At 29.7% G+C, this 24,883-nt stretch overlaps 1 protein-coding gene across 3 annotated transcripts in view; it reads left to right on the forward strand.

Moving 5' to 3' along the window:
- BRINP3 (BMP/retinoic acid inducible neural specific 3) overlaps positions 1-24,883 on the forward strand; it is a gene marked incomplete at both ends in the record, with an annotated part of 359,541 nt that overhangs the window by 206,903 nt on the left and 127,755 nt on the right. For all 3 annotated transcript variants that reach the window (XM_081299771.1, XM_081299772.1, XM_081299773.1), the window contains 2 exons: positions 16,641-16,746; positions 23,252-23,488. In XM_081299771.1, coding sequence (XP_081155897.1) covers positions 16,641-16,746; positions 23,252-23,488 — 343 coding nt within the window. The remainder of the gene's footprint in view (positions 1-16,640; positions 16,747-23,251; positions 23,489-24,883) is intronic.

The raw sequence follows: 24,883 nt of genomic DNA on the forward strand, positions 1-24,883 counted from the left end.
TCAAGCAGGAACAAACTTTATTTTTGAAACTGCCGCCAATGCCCAGTGCGCTCCCAGGACGATTGCCTACCGACCCACATGGTGTTCTCCTGGACCCCAACAGGAAGTCCCTCCTCCGGAATTCCCTCCTACCGCACTTCCTCAACCAATGGGAACTCTCCAGGAGTCCCACAGCAGGCTGAGGTGGACAGCAGGAGTCCAATATCCATATGAATGCAGATCTTAACATAATCATATCATCTCAATGGCTTGCTGGCGTCACCTTTCAACCAAAAATGCCATGCATCATATTACTTGGCTGTGGCTCTTAGCAATATATGACTATAATACACTAATACAAACATTAAAAGAAAGGGAAAAAGAAAACTATTATTCACAGTTACCACACATGACATTTGAAAATAAATTGTGATTCAAATTCCCTCCTTCTCCCCAAAAGTGAGGCTTCTTAAAGTCCAATTTGAATCAGAGAATGTTTTCTTAACTGCCAATAAGTAATGCTTCATTTCAGATGTTTTTTTTTTTTGTTAATGTAGTATGACATCAAAAATTATGTGAAAAAGGGCAACTGTTTTGTCTTTCATATTATCAACCACCAACTCTAAATTAACAACTTCGAATCTATATTTCATTTCCATTCTTAAACCAAGTTCTTCTCTACTATTACCAATAACAAAAAATATTCCGTTTATTATATATTTACATCAAATTCTAAATGTCTACAAATAATTTCTTTGTAAGCCATTCTTTTATTTCCATACCTAATCATCCGTCAAAGGGGTCTGCAGATGTCTCTGGTTTCCATCACTTTGTCTCCATTACTGACACAAACCTGGTTCAGGTACTTCTCATTATATGGTTTCCTGGCAGTTCTACCTGAGTACATTCATTATCTTTCAGATGCAGCCTGCAAGCCTTCCCAAGATAAATTCTCAATAGTGATTTCTTAAACTTTATTACATAACTGCTCAACACCTAGAAGCTTTCTTATTTCCTATTATCTCTACTGCCCCACAGATAATCATCTCTAGAATTGAAAGATATACTGCCTCCATCTTTCTAATTCAACTGCTTCGTCACTGACTTGAGTAGTGATATAAGGATGGGCTTATAAATTGTAGAAACTGAAAAGGAAGTGAATAAAGATTAAAAACCATCCTAGTAGGCTGAAGCAAAAATGAATTTAAAACTATGATGTATCCTTGACATGAATGTAAAATTTAAAACCAGAGAGTTCATATGCCCCTTTAACATTATAAATATCCATTGTATTGTTCCTTTATTTTAAAACTTGAAAAAAAATAGGAAATTAAAGAACATTTAGCAAGGTTTAAGAAATAATTTCTGATGTGGCATATAACAGCAAATTTATTTTAAACTATTTAATGAATATTTTTCTCATTATACTACTTAAGTGGTCCTCAGGATTTACTTGATCAAAACTCAGTAGAGGACTTGCTGGGCACAGAATTTATATATTTGGATTGCTACTTTTCTCTCTAGTTGGGTTATAAAAGGTAGAGGTTAAATTACTTTTACATTTTAAAGTGCATTTAAAGTGCCTGAATGTCCTAACATTTCTGCCCTGAAATGTTACACTAATTTGATATTTGTCCTATATCCTTTTTCTATCTAATTTAGACAGAAATCTGAGTTGACCTTAATCATGTTTTCTTTACTTTTAAACTACAGTTGTCTGTTTGCAATTTTTGGACTCATAAATGGGAAATTTTGCTTTTAAAAATAATATTTTTCTCTTAAATTTAGAAGTTTCTGTGAGAAATATAATAAAACTTGTCAACTTTAAAATATATACCATTAGTCATTTGGGACTTACGTCACTAGAAATGGTTGGAGACCTTTTTAGTTAGGTGCCGTGAAAAATGTACTCTCACCTTTCCATAATTCAAAAATGGCTAAAGAACTTTAGTCCAAACTCTCAAAAACAGTCATGTCTGGTCTAAGTTAAAGTTTGGAAACCTCAATCAAAATGAAACCACAGCCAGAGAAAATTATGATCTGAAAATGAGAAAAGACATAGAAATTATGCAATCATCATCCCTCTTTTTTTCTTAATGCTCAATTTTTAGTTAAACCATTTAACTTTTCTTGATGCCTAGTTTAATAGAAACTAGTTGCTAGATTTTTTAAATTTAATTCATCTAATAATAAAAATGAAATTTTATTTTAATAATAGTGAAAACATGTAGTTACTCTTAGTTTATTGAATAATATTACTTAAAAAGAACTAATGTATAAATAAAATATAATGCTATAACTGCTAATAATTATCAAATATTTAGTATCCTACATGGAAGTATAAGGTTATTAAATATCTACAATTTAATTTGCTTATTGGTGAGTGTTTAGTATCTGTGATACACTCAGCACTGCTACATATTATGCCTACATAAATTAAAATGATATAATTCTTGCCCTAGAGGTATTTATTCTGCTGAGACAGATACCTAAATAGATAAAGGCAGTATTGCAAATTAGGGTTTTTTTATTACAAGAATAATGATTGATTTTTGCCTGAGGTATTCAATCATAGTGCTCAGAAGTACTCGATCTAGGTCTTGAAAAATATGTAGCAGAGTAGAAGCATAGAAAGGAAAACCCAGACAGAATTCAAAGGCTTCGCAAGGTTAAAGAGCATGGCATGTGCATGTATGTGCAGGAAGAAGGGAAGTCTGAAGGACTTGTATCTCACCTCACAAATTAATTCTTAAACCTAGCTAAGTGTTCTGAAAGCATAAGACCATTGCCCGCCCGCCCCGCAAAGTAGCTAAAATTATAGATGGAATAGTGAAAAAAAAATTCTGTGAATCCATAAATTGAAGAAAAAAGAATTCTGGAACCAGAGTGGCAAAAGAAACATTGCAGAAAAGAGACACCAGGGACTTGATGGCATTTAATGTACTGGATAATATTTTATTTCTTCTAACTTATTCTTATAGGGTTCAAGGTACAAATGGTAAATTTCAAATTCTATACCAGATAGAGGGTCTATAATAGATAATTCTACACATTTAAATCCCAAAGGTCTACAACCTTGAAATACACTGGAAATATGTATTGAAAGTATGAGTGGGTTTTTTTAATTAAAAAAAAAAACTCATAGAATCATATCAATAAAAAGGTACATGACAACATTTAACATCTAAAATGTAAATGACAACATTCAACAGCTAACATTCTTAAAACTCATAAGATTTCAATGGGAAAATTACCTAGATTTGGAGGAAGTCATCTGCTTAATATTTTGAAGTCAGTGATTTTCAATAACAGCAGCACAATAAAATATTCTGGATAGCTTTTTAAAACTACCAACAGCTAGGCTCCTGCTGCAGACAGATTATATCACAATTTCTAAGGATAATGTTTTTCTATAACATATCAGGTAACTCACATGTGCAGCCAAGGTTGAAAACCTGAATAATGAAAGACAAAAATTAATTTAATTAAACCAGAATCCACAGAGGATGCAAATTTTTTATTGTTGTTAACGATATATGTGTGTTGGGGGTATGTAACACTTCATAAAATGGCTAGATGAAGAAAAATATACAGAAAATAACAATGTATCTAATACTAAGTGAAGTTATTAGCAAATATATGTTAACTCTGTCAAAAAGGGATACTGATAATTAAGTTTCAATTTATATTGTGTAGAAGGAAGCTGTGGAAATTAAAATATGACTATCTTAAGAAAAGAACAAAGGAGAGGAGAAAGTAGAAGGGAAAAGACCAAACAAACTTCCACCCCACCACCATTTGAAAACAAGGAGGCCACTAAGACAACCAGGAAAAATAGCTAATGAACTGAAAAGTCAAATGAGGAAAACTAGAGAAAAATAGAGTAAAGAAAGGCTCTTCTACAAGAAATTCTGGCAATGGCTGTGTTGTTTTTATTTTCTTTCTTCTTTAAACTTATTAATTTGTTACAGTATTTACTTATCCGTGCATTTATTTTAAATTTACAATAAAATTGTATGCATTTCCATTCCTTATCATATACAGTATGATGTTTTCAGTGTGTACACACACACACACATTGTTAGATAATCAAATATGTATATATACATATATATGCACACATATACACTGTTAGATAATCAAATGAATTTAGAGACTACCTTAAATTGTTTTCTTTTACATGAAAGAAAGTTAAGTACTATTAAATTTGAATTATTTTTTCTAAGAAAGGCTAAGAATAGTTATAGAAATAGAACATAGTTTTTTTAAAATTCAAATTCTAAAATTATAGAAATATTAATGAGGACATAAAATGATAGGAAATCATTTGCATAATGTACAGGATCAGAAAACCAGTCACATTAATGCTATACTATTAAAAAGATCTCAACTTTAGAATAACTTTTATATCTTTGTATCTACATTATTAGGTCTTAAAATTGTACTTTTATATAAATCATCATTTGAAGTTTTCTAAATTCAGAATGTAACATTTTCTTTTTGAAGGCTGTCAATTTGATACACATTTTTAAAAGCTGCAAAATATCCCAAAAGCAATGTTATGTATTAGAGCATACCTGAAATAACAGCTCATACATCATCAAGTCCTATTTAGCCCATGGAAATAACCAACAGTTCAATGTATCCTCAGAAGTTTCCCTAAAATATGCTGCATAAATAAACTCTGGATGAATAGAAATTTGGTTTGTGAATTTTTTTTTAATAGAGAAAGGGGAAAGATATACATTGGAATTAAATCCCATCCAAGGAATCATTTTCTTCTTTATTATTTTTCTTCATAAACTTGGTGGATTTGGGGGTTTAGTCTGAATAAAAATCTCCTGGATGTATGGTTAAAGACCACTTGTAGAGATTCATAGTTCACAGACTTTACAAACGTGGGTGACTCTAAAGCTTTGTGAAATCCCAGAGATATTATGGAGGTAGAGAACTCTTGGATCTCCAGTTTCTAGAGGGGATATGTGGTAAGAAAGACAATGAAGTAAGAGATGAAGGTATGGAAAAAGGTAATAGAAGAGAAACACAGGATTTGCAGTAAGATTTCACATTGGACCTATTATTTGTTTTCTAAATTTGTTCTAGAAAAGACTCAAATATATCCTTTGTGTGTATATTGACTAAGTGGGTATTTTTTCATTTTTGTTTTGCTTCCATTACTGTTTTAAAGATAAATAGTTAACATAATCCTCAGGATATACTTCAACTTAAAAAATATGTGAGGAGAAGGCAACACTAATTAAACTGATTAAAATATTACAGAGAGATTTGGGCATTTTGTTGATTTTTTTTCATTACCCTTAGAATTTTAATGACACATATGTAATTCATACAGACCATAAGATTCCTCCTTCTCCTGTATAATTAAGTTTTCTTCTTTTGAAGTCATCTTAGTCTGACTTTTAGTGATAATCAGTTGCAAAAGAATTTGGATTTCTCCTAACTTCTTTTTGTGAGCAAAGCCAATTTATTTTTCAGAAAAATAAGTAAGAAAGAAATGACAGAACTGTCTCTGTAATGGCCAGTTGAAACAAGAAATCCACTTCTGTCTTTCTAATTATGCTCAACTCTGTTGAGTTTTAGTATGCTGCGCTTATCAGTTCTCTCGGGCGCTTGTTTAATTGGGTGACAAATGGAAGAATATGACAATCTCAGTATGAAAGTTCAGCTAGTCTGTGCATAGGCATTAGCTGTCCTATTATAAGAAGATAACTGAAGTCAGAAGCTATTGATATGCTTAAGGGATTCAGAAATATTCAGCACTGTTGAAACTTCAAAAGGACATTAAAAGTTTTAAAGTTTTTAATCATAAGCAATGAGAGATGTTTTAATAAATATTTCAGAAGAGTGATATTAAATATGGAATTTCAGAGAAGTAATACAATTTCTGGTAAAAGTTTTTTTTTGTTGTTTTTGTTTTAATAAAATCGAAGGCAATTTGTGAATTGTTTGGATACACTATACGGATTCCTAACTTGAGGAGAAATTTTTTTTAATTATAAAATGTTTTTATTAAATGTTAGATATACACACAAAGCCTATTTCTAACCAGGTGTCCTGCTTTAGTATCGTAATATGACACAACACTTTATGGAAATGCTGTTGATGCATTTTGACAATGATGGATTGTCTCTGGTGTGCTTGGTGTAAACTATCATCTGTGATGGACTGGCAGTATTCTTGACACCAGTGCCATTGTCTTCTAATGTCATGATAGTTTCTCTAATCCAGCATTTGACATTTGCACATACATCAGTTTTGATTATTCTGTCAAAGAAAGCAAATAGATAATTTAATTTTATATCATCAGGACTATCAACTCCCACTTCACTGCTTGACTGAGAGGCCAGGTGAGTTCCAACTGGGTAAATAGACTGTATTTAGAAACATACTGATGAAATAAGTTACACGATAGGGATTAATGAAAAGGGTGGATCTGTTTTCTGTAACACTGCTTTCTGGTCTTGGCAACAGATACGTTTTCAATCTTAGTAGAATTTGCTCAATTGTAGGTTAGAGTCTGTTCCATCTATGATATGTTCATTCCAACAGCTTTCATGCTTATTCCATCAAAGAAATAGTGCAACTCAAGGTAGAGGAATGATTTGAAATGGGTTGATCTATAGTTTACATTATCAGTTTTATCTGATGAATTCTAATAGCTCCAAAGAAACCAGTATTTGTGTTCTGAACTTTTCCTCTTGCACTTTAAAGATCATGGTCATTTTAAGTACATTCAAAAATTAAAAGGCAATGGGACTGCAATTCATAGAACAAACAAAAAAGAAAGGAAAAGAATTTGTTCATTTTACTCCTTCAGCTTGTTTCAATTTCTAAAATAAATCCGATGCATGCTGATTTGGATCACATTTTATTTTTTATGTGAAGCAACAGAAAAGAGCGTCTGCCCCTGAGTTCTCTAAAACATATTTTTTTCTGGTCCAGGAGTAGTGGCATTCGGGCCTGACACTGGTAGTAACAACTGCAGGGGCTTCCTAATAACTCACCAAACGCAGAAGGCAAACCGTGGCCCTGAACCAGGTCGCAAGCTGTGTCTGTTGTTTGTAACTGCCCTGTGGCAGTGAAGCTTTCCTTTTTTCATTATTCATATTGAGAACATGTGAAAATTCTTAGCCAACTGTTGTGTAATAACAATATCCCTTTAGATTTTGTATAATGAAGTACAAGGTTACCATTTATGTAGCAGCATCAGTTATAGCTAACACAAATGTAGCTCAAAGAAAAATGTCAGTTCTCTAAATGTATATCCATGTGGTTATGGAACTTAATGAAAGCTGTTTTTGCTCTATAGATTCTTATGATTGCTATGATTGTAAACTCTGTTTTATTTTTAAAATAAATCAAAATAGCATCTATAGGAGTGAGATTGAGGTTTGGCTTCTCCATGACCAATCAAGTGCTAAGCATTTAAGTTCCCTGGTAACCATGGTTTTAACACAAAGAGGTCCTGATGTTATTTGGAAACCTTGTTCTGACTGAATTGTGTCCAGTTTACCTTATTCCATATCACATTAAATAGACACTTCAAGAACCTGAGAAAACTTCTCTTTTCTGGCCTGGTGTGTAATTTTATATTTTAATGTGTTCTCAAAGGCCATACATAGTTTCTCTCAGTAGGTTTACATGTGGGTGCTTGTGGGTGGTATACTTGTGTATTATTTTGATGGAGGATAATTTATGGGGTATGAAAAAGTAGGACAATCATTGTAGCCATGCCTGGACTCATAGTGGCAAATACAAGAGAAAATTACACCAAAGCAATTGCTCTCTAAAAGGACATATTCCACGTTGTTTCCAAAATTCGATGTTACACCCTGCCTTTTGTATTACCTTCCTTGAACCATAATAGTTTACTTCACATAAATTGTTTTTGTTCTGTATGTTTTATAATCTGTAATTATATTGTTTATTTTTATATTTTAACATACATGATAGTGTCTATAATCATACTTTAATTAGTCTCATGTTTCAAGTACAACTGCTTCTCATGGAAAAGAACCACTAAATAGGTATTAAAAAGAAATTCCTTAAATGATGAATCTAATATCTTTAATTATTTTATCTATTGAAAGTATGGAGAGTGTAGAATGAGAGTAAATAATTATCAGCATGCACTCATTTGCACAGAAAAATGATTCAATGTTAGTATGTTACATTTTCATTTAATTCAATGTTCTTTATGTTAAATTTTCATTTAATTCACATTTGTTATTTACATGTGAAAATGTGAGGGATCTGGGAATTGATTTTATTTATATATATATATACTATTTTGAACTGCTACCAAATGTTGGTAGCATGTACAAGAAAACACTGATATTCTCAAATGTATTTTAAATCACTATATATATATATATCTATTACACACTAAGAATTATGCTCATTATTGCATAGAGATGCAAGACAATTTTGTATCAACATACTATACTCATATTTTTCATTTGGTAGAATTTTATATGTGAATTTTCACTTTTATTTTTTGGTACCAGGGAATGAACCAAGGGCACTTAGCCACAGAGCCACCTCCCCAAGCCCTTTTTTATATTTTCTCAGAAACAGGGTCTTGTTGAGTTGCTTAGGATCTTGCTAAGTTGCTGAGGCTAGCTTTTAATTTGAAATCCTCTTGCCTCAGCCACCTGAGTCGCTGGGATTATAGGTGTGAGTCACTAGGTTCAACTGAATTTGTATTTTTCCCACAAAAACACTAAAAGTAAAAAAAAAAGTAGAAATTAAATTAAAAATCTCTTTACTGAGATGTTTATTCCAATATGAATTTTTAGTTTTATATGCATCTTATAATTAACAGTAAGTCTGAAAATTCATTTCTTAATTAAACAATGAAACAATGAGTTCTGGAAATATTGCAGCAGAATGAAGAACTAGGATCTCATTGAATTGCAGTCTGACTTTTAAGTGCTTGATAAAATGCTGAACTAAGAATAAATTATTGGTAGAGAAAAAAACAAATGGTAAAACTATTTTAAACTCAATATTCACATTGGCAAGAAACAAAAATTATCATAAAACACTATTTTCAGCTAAGAAAATAGGAATTTTTTTCTTTTTAGTTATCAGCACTTTCTTAAGCTTTGTGATAGTTTGATAGATTTAACAATATGAAATTCTAAAACATCCTTGTGTGTGGTAACAGAAAATTTCACACTCTGTTATGACAAAATAGAAGCTAATCAATGCTTACTTTTTACTTTTCAAAACTCCAGTGTGGAGTGATATGAGGATATGTAGAAAGTTATATTTCAAAGCATTAATGAATTATTATCATAAAGGCTAATTAATTCATCCTTCAATCAAATTTATATTAACCAACACATTCATAGTAACAATTATTGCACATGAGAATTATCCAAGATATTCTGGATCATCCTGACTTCTATGCCAATCTAGACCAGTTAAATTGTGCTTTTTCATAACTATATTTTAAGAGAGAGAGAATGAACAAATTAGATTGATGAAACCAAGCAAAGTTTCAAAAGCTTGTTAACTACTGAGTTTAGAAAGCCAGTATGATGTTTGGAATGGGTATCTGATTTATGTATGAGTCAGGGGCTCCAAGTCCCAGAAATAACCCTCATTTTACTCACATGATACACATGACACTGAACTTGTTCAATGACCTACCTGTCTTCAGAATCGTCTTGTATAATGAGATGGTGATTTTAAATGATTTCTAAGACTCCTGATAGCTCTAAAATTTTATATAAGCTGCCACTGATGCATTTTCTTCAAGAGGCTCTCAAAAATGTTTAATAAATTAAGTATCCTTTGTAATAAGGATTTCTAACTAGAAGTAAAATATTTGCTTACCAACTTGCTCACAGTTATTGAAGTAACTCCACAGTTAGAATTACTATAATGTGGCAGACACTATGTGCAATTATGAAAAGGAAGATATATTGTTAAATATATAGGGAAGATAATGGGAACAGATGACTGCATTGTAATTTTATAATTACCATAATAAAATATAAAGGAAACATTGTGGTAAGAAAAAGGAATAAGATATAACTATACCTTGGAGTATTAATCTTCTTATTCTTTGCACGTTTACCCTTAAAGAATTTTCTACCTGTCAGCAACACAGCTTTAATTTTGTTCTTAAACATCATTGCTTTTAAAAAATTTTTCCAGATGTACCTCTGGGGTCTTTCCTGAGCCTCTTGTAATTATTATGGTATGTGTTTTGAATAACTATATGAATTTAATAAACTCTTGTCTTATTAATATTAAATATAATGATTTATTTGCAATAATTTAAAAACATAATCAAAGGAAAACTGGAAAGTAATTATCATTAGGTTAAATAGAATATTTAAATAGCTTGCTTATTTATTCATATTTCTTTTTATTGCTACATATAGGTGAGTTTATTAGGAAAAAACTAATTTCTTTTTATCAATGAGAAGAGTATTGTTTGGAAGCATGGGTACCTATAAAATAAAAGAGTAGTAAGGATTATTAATCTGTAAGTTAGTTAATTATAAAAAATGATTTATCATCTATGTGTCTATAACTTGAGAACAGTAATAATTACTCCTTGAAGAAAATAAGATAAATAAAACAAAATAAATATGACATGATTAAATTATTAAATATAGATTGAATATGATATTTAGATATCAAATTCAGATTTAGTCAATTTTTATTTTAATAACCTTAAAATGAATCCTTTGTTTTTCATAGTCTTTTACATTATGAGATTTTATTATTTTCTTTTTGCATAACCATATTTAAATAATAATTAATTTGAAAGGATATAGGTAGAAAGATCCAAATTTGAATTGTAATATACATACAGGATCGACAGTTAAATACATAGATAGGCAGATAAATTTATAGATATCCATAAACATGTAGACTTGGTACATGCCCTGATTTAATTCACAAGAGAAATAAATATTAATTGGCTTGGTTAGTAAATGTTAATATACACACTGTGTTCAGATTTGACAACATTTCAGCAAGCATCTTATACATCCTCACTATCACTATCTTCCTATGAATCCTGTATACAAGGTCAATCAATCCTCATATTGGCTTTAATAAATATTATTTTTTCCTAATTTTGATATTAATGGTAGCATTAAGGATTTTACTCACATTATACTTGTGAGATTCATTCATATTATTCCTTGATATTGCCTTTACATCATTGATTCTGTGCTACAGTATTCAAATCCTCAATATATTTATGCATTACATTGGTGACCACTATTGTGATATGTTTCTATTTGAAATTACTAGGAATGATATTGCTGTGAACCACTTTGCATATCCAGGTGCAAAGTGCATACCCATTTTTGTTGACTACATACTTAGCTCTTAAGATATGCCTATCTCCTCTGATGCAAGTAATTTCAAAGAACTTTCTGAAGTGGTTGTTCCAATTTATAGGCCAAGAAGCAGTGTAAGAGAATTCCAGTTCCTTCACAGTACTGAAAGCACCTGGTATTTTCTGACTTTATATTCTTATAAGTCACCTAATGAACATCATCTGATAGTGGTATCTCATTATGCTTAATTTCAGCTCCCTGAGATGAAAGTTTAATGCAATTTCATGAATGTTGGTTATATAGATATCCTCTTTTTGTCAAGTGCCTTTTTAAGATTACCCTTGTTGTTTTATAATTTGTAGAATATTTTTACATATTCTGCGTATGAGACCTTCATTGTTTATAGGGATTGCAATAAAGTTTATAATATTTTAATAAATAAAATGTCATATAATTAATGACTCCTTGAGGAAAAATTTATGCAAGAATACATCATTCTTTATATTTGAAAAATAAATCTCAGATCTCATTTTAGATGTCATCATCTGAAATACAGTGAGCCAAATAGAGTTTATGTCCTTTAGTATAATCTTCAGAAAACATAGTGTTTCCGATAATTAAAGAATTGAAGGACCCTTCTGAAGGAATGGACAAGAAGACACTGTGTGGTAGGATGAATCTCAGGAAAATGTTGTCAAGATGTGGGCAACATTGACAAATGTAAGCAATGACTGGAATGGAAGTTTGTCCGAATCTGGGTACTACTACCAGTTCTTCCCCACCCCAGTCCAAAATATTTAAATAAACTTCACTTGCTACCATACAGAAAAGGCAAAATAATCAATATTAAGGTTTTTTTAGTTATTTAGTTAAGATGCGATATTTAGAAGAGAACATTGAACTGGGAAGGACGATCCTAGGTCCACTCTTTGTTCATAATTCTTTTGTGAATAAGCTACGTTGTTCCAGTATTTGACATGGGTAATCAATGGTGTATGCAATGACTTAAAAGTTACATTGATATAACCAAATGTAACTCTAACAATATAAATTTTTTAATGAGAAAAAGGCTGAAAAAAGATAGAACCTACAAATTTTAGTGTTATGAATAAAGAATAATCCTGAACAAGAATTGACCTAGTCACAGCTATTTTCACGTGTAGAAAAATGATGACGTTAAACAAGTAAAAATAGAAAAATATATTAGCTGTTGTTCCTCTGGGATAGTAATTTATTTCATTTCTTGAATTTCCAACATGAGCATTTATTACTTTTGTTATTAGAAATGGCAGGTTGGAACAAGAAAGAACATTGCTACTCTCTGTGTTTTCTTGTCTTATAACCAATAAAAAGTTGATAGATGACAAGTCATTATAAGGGGGGATACCTATCTATGTCTCTGTGGAAACTTAAAAGATAAAAAATTACTTCTCCTTAAACATCAGGAAAAGTTCCTAAGAGCATTATAAGCTTTAAAATGTAGATTTTAAATAGACTATATATTTTATGGATTTGTATTAAGTATATAGTATATAGTATTTATATGATCATGCATTTTATTGAATTGCTGAGGAAACAATAATCAGTTTATCATTTTGACAACGATGAACAAGTATTTTGCTTCATGTTGAAAGAAGTCTACAGCAATAAGTCACAGATCTCAATAAAATATATGTGTGTATGTATAATTTTACAAAGCACATAAACTTTTTCTCTTACCTTTTTCATTCAATATGAAAAACATTTTCTCATGTACTTTTATTTTTGGATAGACTCCTCAAGTGTATTCTATATCAAAGGATGACAAACTTTTCCTGGTTTTATATTAACGCTGTTTTTCTTTTCTGTCCTATGGACTTGAATGGCTCATTTTTCCTTAAGCAATATTTCTCACTTGGTGTCATTATGGAATATTCTTTCTGTATTAGGCATTGACTACATATTAATGTGACTTTGGGGAAAAAATTTTGCATAGTTTGATTCAAGGCTGAACTTGATTTGGTATGATTAAAAATGAAGCATCCTGTCTCTGTCTAAAAATAAACATAGTAGCATCCAGTATTGACATCAGAAAAAGTATTATAATACAACCTTGATTGGGTGCTAGAAGAGGAATAATTCTGGGATATTCCTACCAGAGTTATTTTTGTGCCTTGGTGTTTTTATACTAAACACTTAATTCTTCACACATATTTTGAAGTAATTGCTATGGGACAAGACCACAGTAAAGTCTTTTCATAAACTATCTCATTTCATATTCACCAAATTTTAAGCATTTTGTCTGGGATAAATTCTTCTCCAGTGAGTATTTGGAGCTAGGACCCAGGTGTGTTCCTTTCATCTATTTATAAAAAATATATATCATTATAAGAATTTTGCAAGGAAATATTTTTAATATATAATATGTAAATTTGAAGACAGTTGACTCTAATAATACTATTTTTGTTTGGGAATAATATTTATTGTTTTACTCTTCTTTTGTTTGTCCTCTTTTCATTGTTTCCTTTTTTCACTTAAGATTGTTTTTCTTCAACTAATCTTTCCATAACCCCAATACATTACTATGAATTAATTCCATAACCCCAATACATTACTATGCCATGATAATCATCATGAGGCAATCATCATATTTTGAACATATAATACTGTAGGGAAGTTTGATATGAAGTAGCCAAGATTGTTTATTTCCAAGTAAATTATCTGTACAGATTTTATTTTACTGTAAGCACACTTGAATCTGTACACTGTTTATATAATTACTTATAAGCCATCTCTTTGAATAAGGAAGATTATTTTTCTATTACTCCTTATCAAATTCTCCAACTGTGAGATTATATGTAATAATTCAATGAAACTACATAGAAAACTTTGAAACAAATAATTGAAAATGACATATATTACTTTTTCTTAAATTTACTACACTTTACATCCTTATTGACTTCTACAATATAATTTAAACACAGTTCACAAATATATTCTTTTATAGAACCAAAATCGTATTTGACATATTTTCAAGACAACTTTCTCAAATATAATTTTGGAAATGTTCAACGTCACATGCTGTAGCTGGGTAAGCCATATCCTCCTTGCTCTGAACTCCCCAGTGTACCCCTTAACCTCCCAATCATTCAGGCACTTGTACTTTTATTCGGAATATTCAGTTAAAACCACAACCCAATTTGACACTGTAGAGAGGACATGCTTTATGTATTCTAATCTCCGTGTTTTCTTGATCTCAACATATTCTTTATAATATGCACTAAATAAATTAAAATGTGTTTCTTAAAATATTTCTTAGAATGTTTTTCATTTTAATTTATTCATTGCTTGTTTTTCTGGGACGATATATTGAAATCAAGGAAACACAGAGATTAGAATAAATTAAAATGAAAAACATTCTAAGAAATGTTTTAAGAAACACATTTTAATTTATGTATTGCATGTTTTTCTCACCCTGCATGCCATTTCTCAAAACCTTGACTATAATAAATAATGATTATAATATCAGTGACAACTCCTTTTGTGTTTATCTATTGAATGAACACATTTTTTTCTATAAATGAAGATCCCTAAATTAGAGTTTCATCTGTCACCTGATGATCAAAACTTCAACCTATCAGTGGTACATCTATACAGTTCATTTTTGTCAGACTTAGAATCTCTACAGAAATATCTGTATCATAATTTCATATTCATTTTTTTCTTTTCATTTATATTTCACTTCATTATTAGTTTGAAACTAAAATATATGCACATTTAAAAATACAGACACATTTATTAGTGTTGACACTAATAAGATATATAGGATCCTTAAATATAAAATAATTGAAGAAATAGTTTTGTTTGTTTCATAGAATGTGCTGGAGTTTGTATATTTTTATTTTAACACATGAAGTCCAAAGTTTTCAATTGTGTGAATGTCATCAAAATTGAATTAAAATATCTTGAAAATTAAAATATAGAGCTTATATATCCTTAATATATATTTTCATATATATGAAATATATATTTGTAGATATATATGTGTGTGTGTATATATATATATATATATATATATATATATATATATACACACACACACATATACCTCTACAAACAAAACAGTTCTTTCAAATGTGCCATAATTGGTATACTTGTTGTTCGATTTAAGATCCTATAGGCATTCCACAACATCTGGAAAACTGCGACACAAAGAGTTAAATTAGACAATGGTTAATAAATTTATCTGTGAAAAAAATAAAATTATAACTAATAATAGAGTTTTATTACCATTCATGGTGAATGAAAAATTAAAGCAACATGGATATAGATACAGAGATATGGCAATCTCTAAATTCAACAGTTTATTATTTTTTCATACATTTATTCTCAATAACACAGTAACAGAAACAAACAAACAAAAAAGATTCTCTGTAATGAAATAAAATGACCTTACTTACTCAGTAGTGACATTGCCACTTTCTTGCTTTGGTTTCCCCTATGTTGCATGTGTTTCTTTCTCTTCACCATTATCTGTGCATTTACACAAGAACCTCTCTAACCCAGGAAGGGTTGAGGTGGGGATATGGAAACAAAGGCATAGAACTGAGGTTGTTTTGTAGGACAGGGAGATAAATTTGCTGTTGAGGAGATATAGTACAGACACAAGCCAGATGGTTTAGACTTTGATGCTAACATAAGTAGAAGAATAAAATAATAAAATGAGTTTATTAAAAAGTAGCTTGGTAAATGGCTCTGATTTATTGAGAAAACAAACAAAAGGCAATTTTCATGAGTTAAATTTTTTTTTCTAGCACAAGTGGTGGCACATTCCTATAATTCCAGTGATTCAGAAGGCTGAGGCAGGAGGTAGCAAGTTCAAATCTAGCCTGAGCAATTTAGCAAGGCTCCAAGGAACTTAGCAAGACCCTGTCTCAAAATTAAAAAAAAAAAAAAAAAATATATATATATATATATATATATATATATATATATATATATATATATATATATAAAATCGGCTGGGGAAGTTGCTTAGTGGTTAAGCACCTCTAGGTTCAATTCCCAGTACAAAACAAAAAAAAAAATATTTCTATCCCCAAAACAATTGCTCTATATTTGATAAAATATGAGACCTAATGTGAGTTTTGCTTCCATTATTTTCCCAGAAGATTTATCCCTGACCAAATGAGAGAAAGTGGAAATATATTTATTACTAGTATATATCAGATCATAGACCTTTTAGTGATGTTTACCATCAAATGAATAATGTGAGTATGTGACAACTACACTGATCTGAAAGAACATTGCAAAATCTGATCTATATAATAAGGTTGATTCTTTGTTTGTCAGGTAACAGAAACACGGACGGGTCCTCTTGGCTGCAGTAATTATGACAACCTAGATTCTGTGAGTTCTGTTCTGGTTCAAAGTCCTGAGAATAAGATTCAGTTGCAAGGTACGTAGGTAAAATTTTTGTTGATGCTCCATGATTCTGGATGGAAAGTTACCCTGTTGTGATTTCTTTTATATTTTTAAAAGAAGCCATAAATATCATACTATGTGTACTTTTGAACATTTATAAAAAACTAATATCATAATTTTGGCCTATATGAATATTCTAGGCCAGATAAAGAAAATGTCAGAACTTGACTTTCTTCCCTGATTAATATTATAGCCATTGAAAATATATCTTAGCAATATTATTCTTGTCTATGATAATCGTCTCAATAAACAATGATTTCTGCATGGGCTTGCCTAAGATATGACTTTTTTACGAATAGATTCTTGTGAAAGTTAAAACCATATTTGTTTACAGTGTAAAATGAACTGTTGGCATTTTAAATTTAACTTAGTATGTCAGCCAATGCTGAATTTTTTCAGATAAATAGAAATGTACTTGATACTATGTTAAGAAAATACCTGTATTCATATTATTTCCATTGTAGAGATTTGTTTTGTGATAATGGTGATGATTTGCCATGTTTTCTTTTATCATATTTTGGTAAATGTTTCAATATAGACTGTTACTCATGACAGCATTAATCATATTCCAAAAGTTCATATGGATATGGATATTTCCTCATTTTTAAAGGCAAAAAAGTTAATGAATATATATGTTTACACATTTATTAGTTGAACTAGCTTAGAAAAATATTTATGTTGACATTCATTGCTCAAAATAAGTTGAGTGATCCAAGTGGAAATCTTGACTTATTATTCTTTCATATACATTTTTAATTTTGCATATTAGAGTTGTATGTACTGTATTCAGTTTTCTATAAAAGCTATCTGACTTACTAATGTTAATTTTAGATTTAAGTTATTGAAATATTTTCTCTAATTTAAATAAAAATGCAATATTACTTGTAATCTCTACTTCTTACTCCTTTCCGATGTATGGATTAACTTTCAATCAGAATTATTGATAAAAAATAACAATACATGCTTAAACCATTTTTCTTGGTTATTTTATTGGTTTGTTTAAAATATATATTAATGAGACATTGGGTTTTATTGTCTATAAATCATCACAGTTTCAAAATAATTTTATATCATGAAACTAAAACCTCAATATCCTCTCCTAAAAAAGAAGAAAAGGTAGGAACACTTTCCTTTTGTATAAATATTATTTCTATGCTTCTAATTTATATGATTCAGAAACTCTCATTTATAATATTCACATTTTTTTTACTTGCTGGACCTGTGTTTTCAATTGTTTATTCTAATTCTGTTTATACATGTGAGGGTAAAGAATCTTTCCAGGATTATTTTTGGAAACCAGTTTCAAGATCCTCAACATCCTCTGTATTCTTTGTTAAATTTGATTTGTATTACAGTCCCAGTATCATCTTGATTTATCTTCTCATCTTTATTTTACAAAAGAATTCAAACTCTTTAACAATTCAGGATCAATGCTACCATCATGCATTCCTTTGAAGGGGGAAAAAAATCCTAAACCTGGGTCACTGAATAAGTCATTTGAAAAATTTGATATTGCTAAGAATCCATTTTAGGTCTTTGTCTCTATAACACTTTGTTAGTGACTTGGTTGAATGGATAGATTGTTATGGATATATATGTAGATGATAAACATAAATAGAGATAATTTGTTGTTGTGTGTATTTTTGTGTGATAAGTAGAAGATGAAGTTCTACAATGTTAATGAGATTGTTTGGGGATGTTTAGAATGCATATTTATTATTGAAAGGAGTCTAGATGTGTGAGTTTTTCTGTAAAGATCATCTTCTAAAACTACTGTTATAGAAGAAAAATAATTGCTTGTAAAGTAGAATTTTATCAGAGCAAAGCAAAGGATGCATTAATAACTACTGATGGCAATAACATTAGGCAATACATTCAGAACAAAAATCCATGACCTATCTACTAATATAAGAAGTTGTTAATTATTTTGTCAATAATAACACTACATATGAAAAGGGTAAAAATATCAATTTTCACTAAAATTAATGAAAATGAAATCAAATGTGTGCTGCTAGTGAGAAAGCTTGATGTTTTTGCTTGTTTGACCTTGCAATTTGACTTTGCCAATAGAGTTTCTGAGCAGATGTTTTTTGAGAATTGATAAAACCATATCTTTAACTCCAAACTATTGATGAAAATATATTTAAGATATATGATAAAAAGTCATAGTATTGGAAAATATATATTGCAATTAATATTTCAAGTTTCTCAACCCCTTATGATTGTATCTTATGAAACAAAATACCTCTAAGTGAAAGGATAACAGTAGTAATTAAAAGTTGCTTAAGTCTTGATAGTAACGTTTTAGTAAAATTCTCAGAAATTGAGAAAGTGAATGATCCATATAACTGAATTACAAATAATTTTCAGGTTAGTTGGTTTCCAATTTATTTCAACAAAATTGACGGGAATAAATAGGTTACTATTAGATAATTAAATATAATTTTAAAAGATGAAACACTATGCAACTTTTTCATTACAACAATAATTGAATGATACTTCTTTATAACACTATTTTTATCACCATTTGTAAAAGTTATTTATCAATATTTAAAGTTAATTCTAGAGAATTATATATTATTAGTGATTCCTATGATAATCCCATAAGGATTTCTTTAATATTAAAATTCTTATTGTCATGAAATTATGTATGGCATAATCTATAATGTAACACTTTACATAATTTAATTTAAATTGCTCAGGAAATATACATGCATACATGTATTTTAGGTCATCTCCCTTCATAATAGAAAAGTATGACTATGAATAAGGTGAGATGTTTATGAATAAAATATTTGAGGAGAATATTAGATATGTTGTAATGAAGTGACTTCAGGAGAGAATATATGTGTGTGTATCTCTATATTACATATACTATTATTGTTTATGTATTATTTTTTTAAAGAATTATTAAATGTTGATCACAAGGATTAAATTCCATTTGGTGCATACATAGATATGCCATAACATTTTAATATACACATATTTATAATAGAATAGAAATGACCTACTATGGACATATTTAATGAAGGCTAGAAAAATTTTATGGCAATTTAATTATGTCCTTTTTTATCATCTTGTTTAAATACATTCTTCTGACACAGCTTACTATCTTTCAGCTGTACCTATTCTGCTATTAATCAATGCTTCTTAATTCTAATTGATGTATTTTCACTCACAGAATATACACTTGATTGTTATTTATAATTTCTAGTAACTTACCAGACTTGTCTGTTTTCTTATTTAATTTTTGAGCATGTGATTATAATTAACTTTTAGTTTCATGGTTGAGAGTCTTTAGATCATTGTTGTTGTGTTTTAGATTTGTAACAGTGATTCAACAATATTAATGTTCCTTTTTTCCTTCAGAGAAGATTTCCAAAAGTATTGTAATCCATTTTAAATTGAGCCCATTGAAATTATGCTTCAGATCTGGTGAAAGCTAATATGTTTGTCTTGTCTTGTTCCGTTTGTCTTTTCTCTTTGGGTTTATAGTTCATCTTGGTTTTAGAAACCCCTACGTATTTACTATATCTGGCATGGCTAGTTCAAAGCGACAATTTTTGCCTTGTTACTGGGAAAAATTCTAAGGAAAAAAAATATGTATGTTCAGTGTTTGACTCACTCCCATGGAGTTTGATTCCCTTCTCACCATGTTAGCCCCACAAATTCTTACTGCCTAGTTAACCTTTTAATGCCTTGAAACAGATTATCTTAAATATTTATAAGCTTTCCACTTGCTCTCAATGAGAACTTTATTTCAAAAGAAACATGTCCTCCAACACTGGAAGCATCCATGTGTCACTTCACGGCATGTATACCTGCCCTGCTTCTCCCATCCTGGTTTTTGCAGTCAACTCCCAGGCTTTGTGCTCAGTTTTCTAGAGTATCAGTAGACCTTCCCTAATGACAGTGTGGTCACTATTTCTATTCTCTTGTTTCTGAACATTTAAAATTTTTTCCCTTGGGCAACACTAAGTTACTCTGAGTTGACTTCCAAGGCAGTTACTTCTCTAGGTATCGTTTATAAATTTTGCTAATGGTACAGTTTTAAAATAGCAAAGTTTTAAATGGCTTATATCTAAACCTATTTCCCCCATTTTTATTTTTAGTTTGATATTTCAGAATCTTAGTTTCCATCTATGAGCATTAGGTGTGTGTACATGCATGCTTGTGTGTATGAGCACAAACACACAAATGTTTATATATATATATATATATATATATATATATATGTATATGTGTGTTTGTGTGTGTGTGTGTGTGTGTATATACATATATATATATATATATATATATATATATATACATATATATATATATAAAACAAGAGCAGATAAACTTGTATGTTTAAAACTGAACTCTTTATTTTTTTTGCTGCCAATCATTCCTCCCCCAATAACTTCATTCTTTTCTGTTTCTACAAGTATCCTACACAATTGTAATGCAATTCTGTAAATTGCTTTTTCTTTCTTTCTTTCTTTCTTCCTTTCTTTCTTTCTTTCTTTCTTTTTCTTTCTTTCTTTCTTTCTTTTTATAAAATCAAAGCTGAAACATAGACCAATAGTTTGCAAATATCTGATCCACACACAATTAATGTTTTAGTAAGTGTATCATAATTCTTGAGTCCTGGCAACACACACTCAGACTTATTAAGTCTATTTTTAGCTCTTAAAGGAATATTTTCAGAAGAAATCCCAAGGTATTTCTGCAGTGCACTAATGAGAGAGTTGAGATATTTTTTACTTTACTACTTGATGCCTCTGAGTCATCTGACAAATTTCACCTACATCAAATAAAATATTGTCTAGTACATTCTCATTTTCCCATTCCATCATTATTTTTCTGGTTTAAATTTTGTAAAACCTTCTGGGGAAATTAATCGTTTTTTATTTATACCTTTCACTTCCAGATAAGTACTACTCAGAGTATCCTATAGGATTAAGTCATTTAAATCCAAGTGAATTAATTTCATGCCTTTACCATCATACAGAAATACCAATTACATTACTCCAAATGTTTTTTCTTAACAACTCACTTATTCCATTGTTATAGACCTTGTCCATTGAAACAATACTATTAATTGCTATTTAAAGAATGTATTCTTCTATTTGTGTGTGATGCTGTCAATGTGTTCTCCTTTGACATGGATAACTAACCTCTCAATATTGAGAACTATCTATGAAAAATGGTTTTAGCCTTCCTGAGCCCTATATTAATTGCTTATCCAATTAATTATATCTACTGAATTACATGTATCCTATTGTAAGAGTTATTATGTAGCTATAATATTATTATATAGTCAATCATTATTTTTCTTAAACATACTACAAATACTTTGTCATCTTCATATTTGTACCTTACATAACAATTACCTTTCAAATGGCAGGTATTAAGTATTTTTTGAGACAGAATAAAAATTAATAAAAATGTGAATTTATAAGTGCATAAAGTAATTTTCTGGCTAATAAAGACAGAGTTTATCTGAAAGAATGATATAAGTATAGTTTATAATGCATTTACAAAGTAGACTTTTTTCTTAAATATTAATTGGTGATATATAGTAAATCAAATTCATAGATAATAGTCAAGGTACAGAAATGATGTTTTTTTTTGAAGGAAACACAAAAATTATAAAGATCCATTTTGACATAAATAATAATTTAGTGTGGGCCAAATTGTCCCTTAGTTTTGAATTCATTTTTATCCTTCTAATTAAATTTTCTTATGTAGCAAGAAATACTGATAGTGAAACCCTGTTTTTTCTTAAATATCATAATAATTGTGAAGCCTCAAATATTAATTTTTAGCTTTTTTAAATTTTTGATACTTTTCTAAAGAGATAGTAACTTTATAAAACTTGAATCCAGAAAAGTAATAAGCTATGTCACTGGGGCTGTCTGTACGTGCCAAGGAAATGAACTGTGAAATAACTAAATCAGTCCATCTGCTCCTCTGTAGTCAATTGTTGCTACTCCTAAACAATACAAGCATATAAGTCATATAAGTTCTGCATTGTTGAAAAAATGGAATAAGCTTTACCAGGAACTTTCCAGAACTCTTTCACTAAAACCCATTGTATCATATGTGTGTTGCTGTAGGCTGATACTCTGAAAAGAAAATGAAGGTATTAAAAATCATTTGAAATCAAACAGTGGAAAATAAATGCATACATATATTTTCAATGTTACAAAAGAAAAGGCTTTATCTACATTGCATAAGACTAACTAAATATCGTGATTAATTGCAACAAAGATCCAATCAAATACATTTGAAAAGGTCATAGAGTCAGCATATGTGTTGAAAGAACTAGAAATGTTTACAATTTTATAGATAATTTTATAATAATAATTTTAAATTATACATACATTCATAATGTACTAAAATTTGTACTGTTTTAATTAATGTTATAAATACATATTTTGCACTTTTTTTCTTTATAAAGTAAACTTGTTTGATGACTTTGCTTATTCTTCAAGGGCTTCAAGTACTCCTTCCAGACTATCTTCAGGAACGTTTTGTACAAGCAGCTTTGAGCTACATTGCTTGCAATTCAGAGGGAGAATTTATCTGCAAGGATAATGACTGCTGGTGTCAGTGTGGTCCCAAATTTCCAGAATGTAACTGCCCTTCTATGGACATCCAAGCCATGGAAGAGAATCTTCTTCGAATAACTGAAACCTGGAAAGCCTACAACAGTGACTTTGAGGAATCAGGTATGATATATATTTTATCGTTGACCAAAAGATGTTGAAAAGACTGTTTTATCCTATTGAAAGAATCTGCTGCATAGTTTGAAAGTTTTTTGTTTGTTATTATTTCAAATGGACATTCATATTGCTTTTATTAGTGGTTATTTAGTTTTCTCCTGGAAGAATATATTGTCCTTTGTGTATTTATATGTGCTATTGGCACTATCCATGAGTGGATCTATTAGTCACTTATTAAAAGTTTTTGAGTTATCAACACAATAATTTATCAACTGATCCCTTTCATGCTTATTTCGACTTTTCTAGTTGACTTTGAGTTTCACTTGTGACGTGAAATGTAGGCAGCATTTATTCTGCACCTTTACAGGAAAACAATTTTCATGTGTGCTCACCTTCAATTAACTACTCATGTTATCAAATTTAGATGAATTTCATGTTGATAGTCTGGATTTTTTGTTTGTTATTTCTAATTTTTTGTGAGTGCATGTATATGTCTTCAAAATTTTTACTGGCTGCATAAATTTGAACAGTCTATCATTTACCTTTAACAGTCTACATTTTATAAAGCATTGAACATTAAACAATATGATTAAAGGATTCCTCAAAACAAAAATAAAATGTTGATAGGACCATATGTAATATTCATGATAAAAGGACTAACAATTTCCATAGCATGGTGAATATAATTGTGTAGAATTTGGTCAAAATTGTTAGGCATGATTAACTTTCAAATGAGCAAGGAGAACAATCAAATTATAAATAAATGGGTAGTAAATAGATTTAGGAAAAGTTAACAGATTTAGATTTATGTAAAATATGTTTTGATTTAAATAGTGCATTAAAACAGTTGAATTCATAGAAGCAGAGATAAGAATGGTAGTTATCAGAGGCTGGGTATAGGAAAAACTGAGAAATGGTGGACTAACTACAAAATTTTAGTTTAATAGGAGGATTAAGGTTTTGAGAGATATTTGCACAACTTGATGACTACAGTAAAATAATATCAAATTATACACTTAAAATTGCTATGAGAATAATTATTAAAATATTCTCACTACAAAAAAGATAGGTATTTGAAGTGATAGATTCTTTATTTACCTAGGTTTAGTCATTTCATGTTATATATATATATATATATATATATATATATATATATATATATATACATCATAATGTCAAATTATTCACCTAATAAATGCAATTATAATTTGTCAATTTACAGTAAAATAATTAAAAAAAACTGTTACAGAAGGGGTTTTATAACCAAACAGACAAGGTTGGAGAACTCTGGAGAAAATGATGAATTGACACTAAGTTTCTACAACTGCTTTTTCATAAGCCACATTTATCAACTCATGGCAGATTTCAAAGCTGCAAATCTATTAGCCCATGGAAAATCCT

This window comes from Spermophilus citellus (genome assembly GCF_964194105.1).
Source record: "Spermophilus citellus genome assembly, chromosome: 6".
NCBI classification, from domain to species: Eukaryota; Metazoa; Chordata; class Mammalia; order Rodentia; family Sciuridae; genus Spermophilus; species Spermophilus citellus.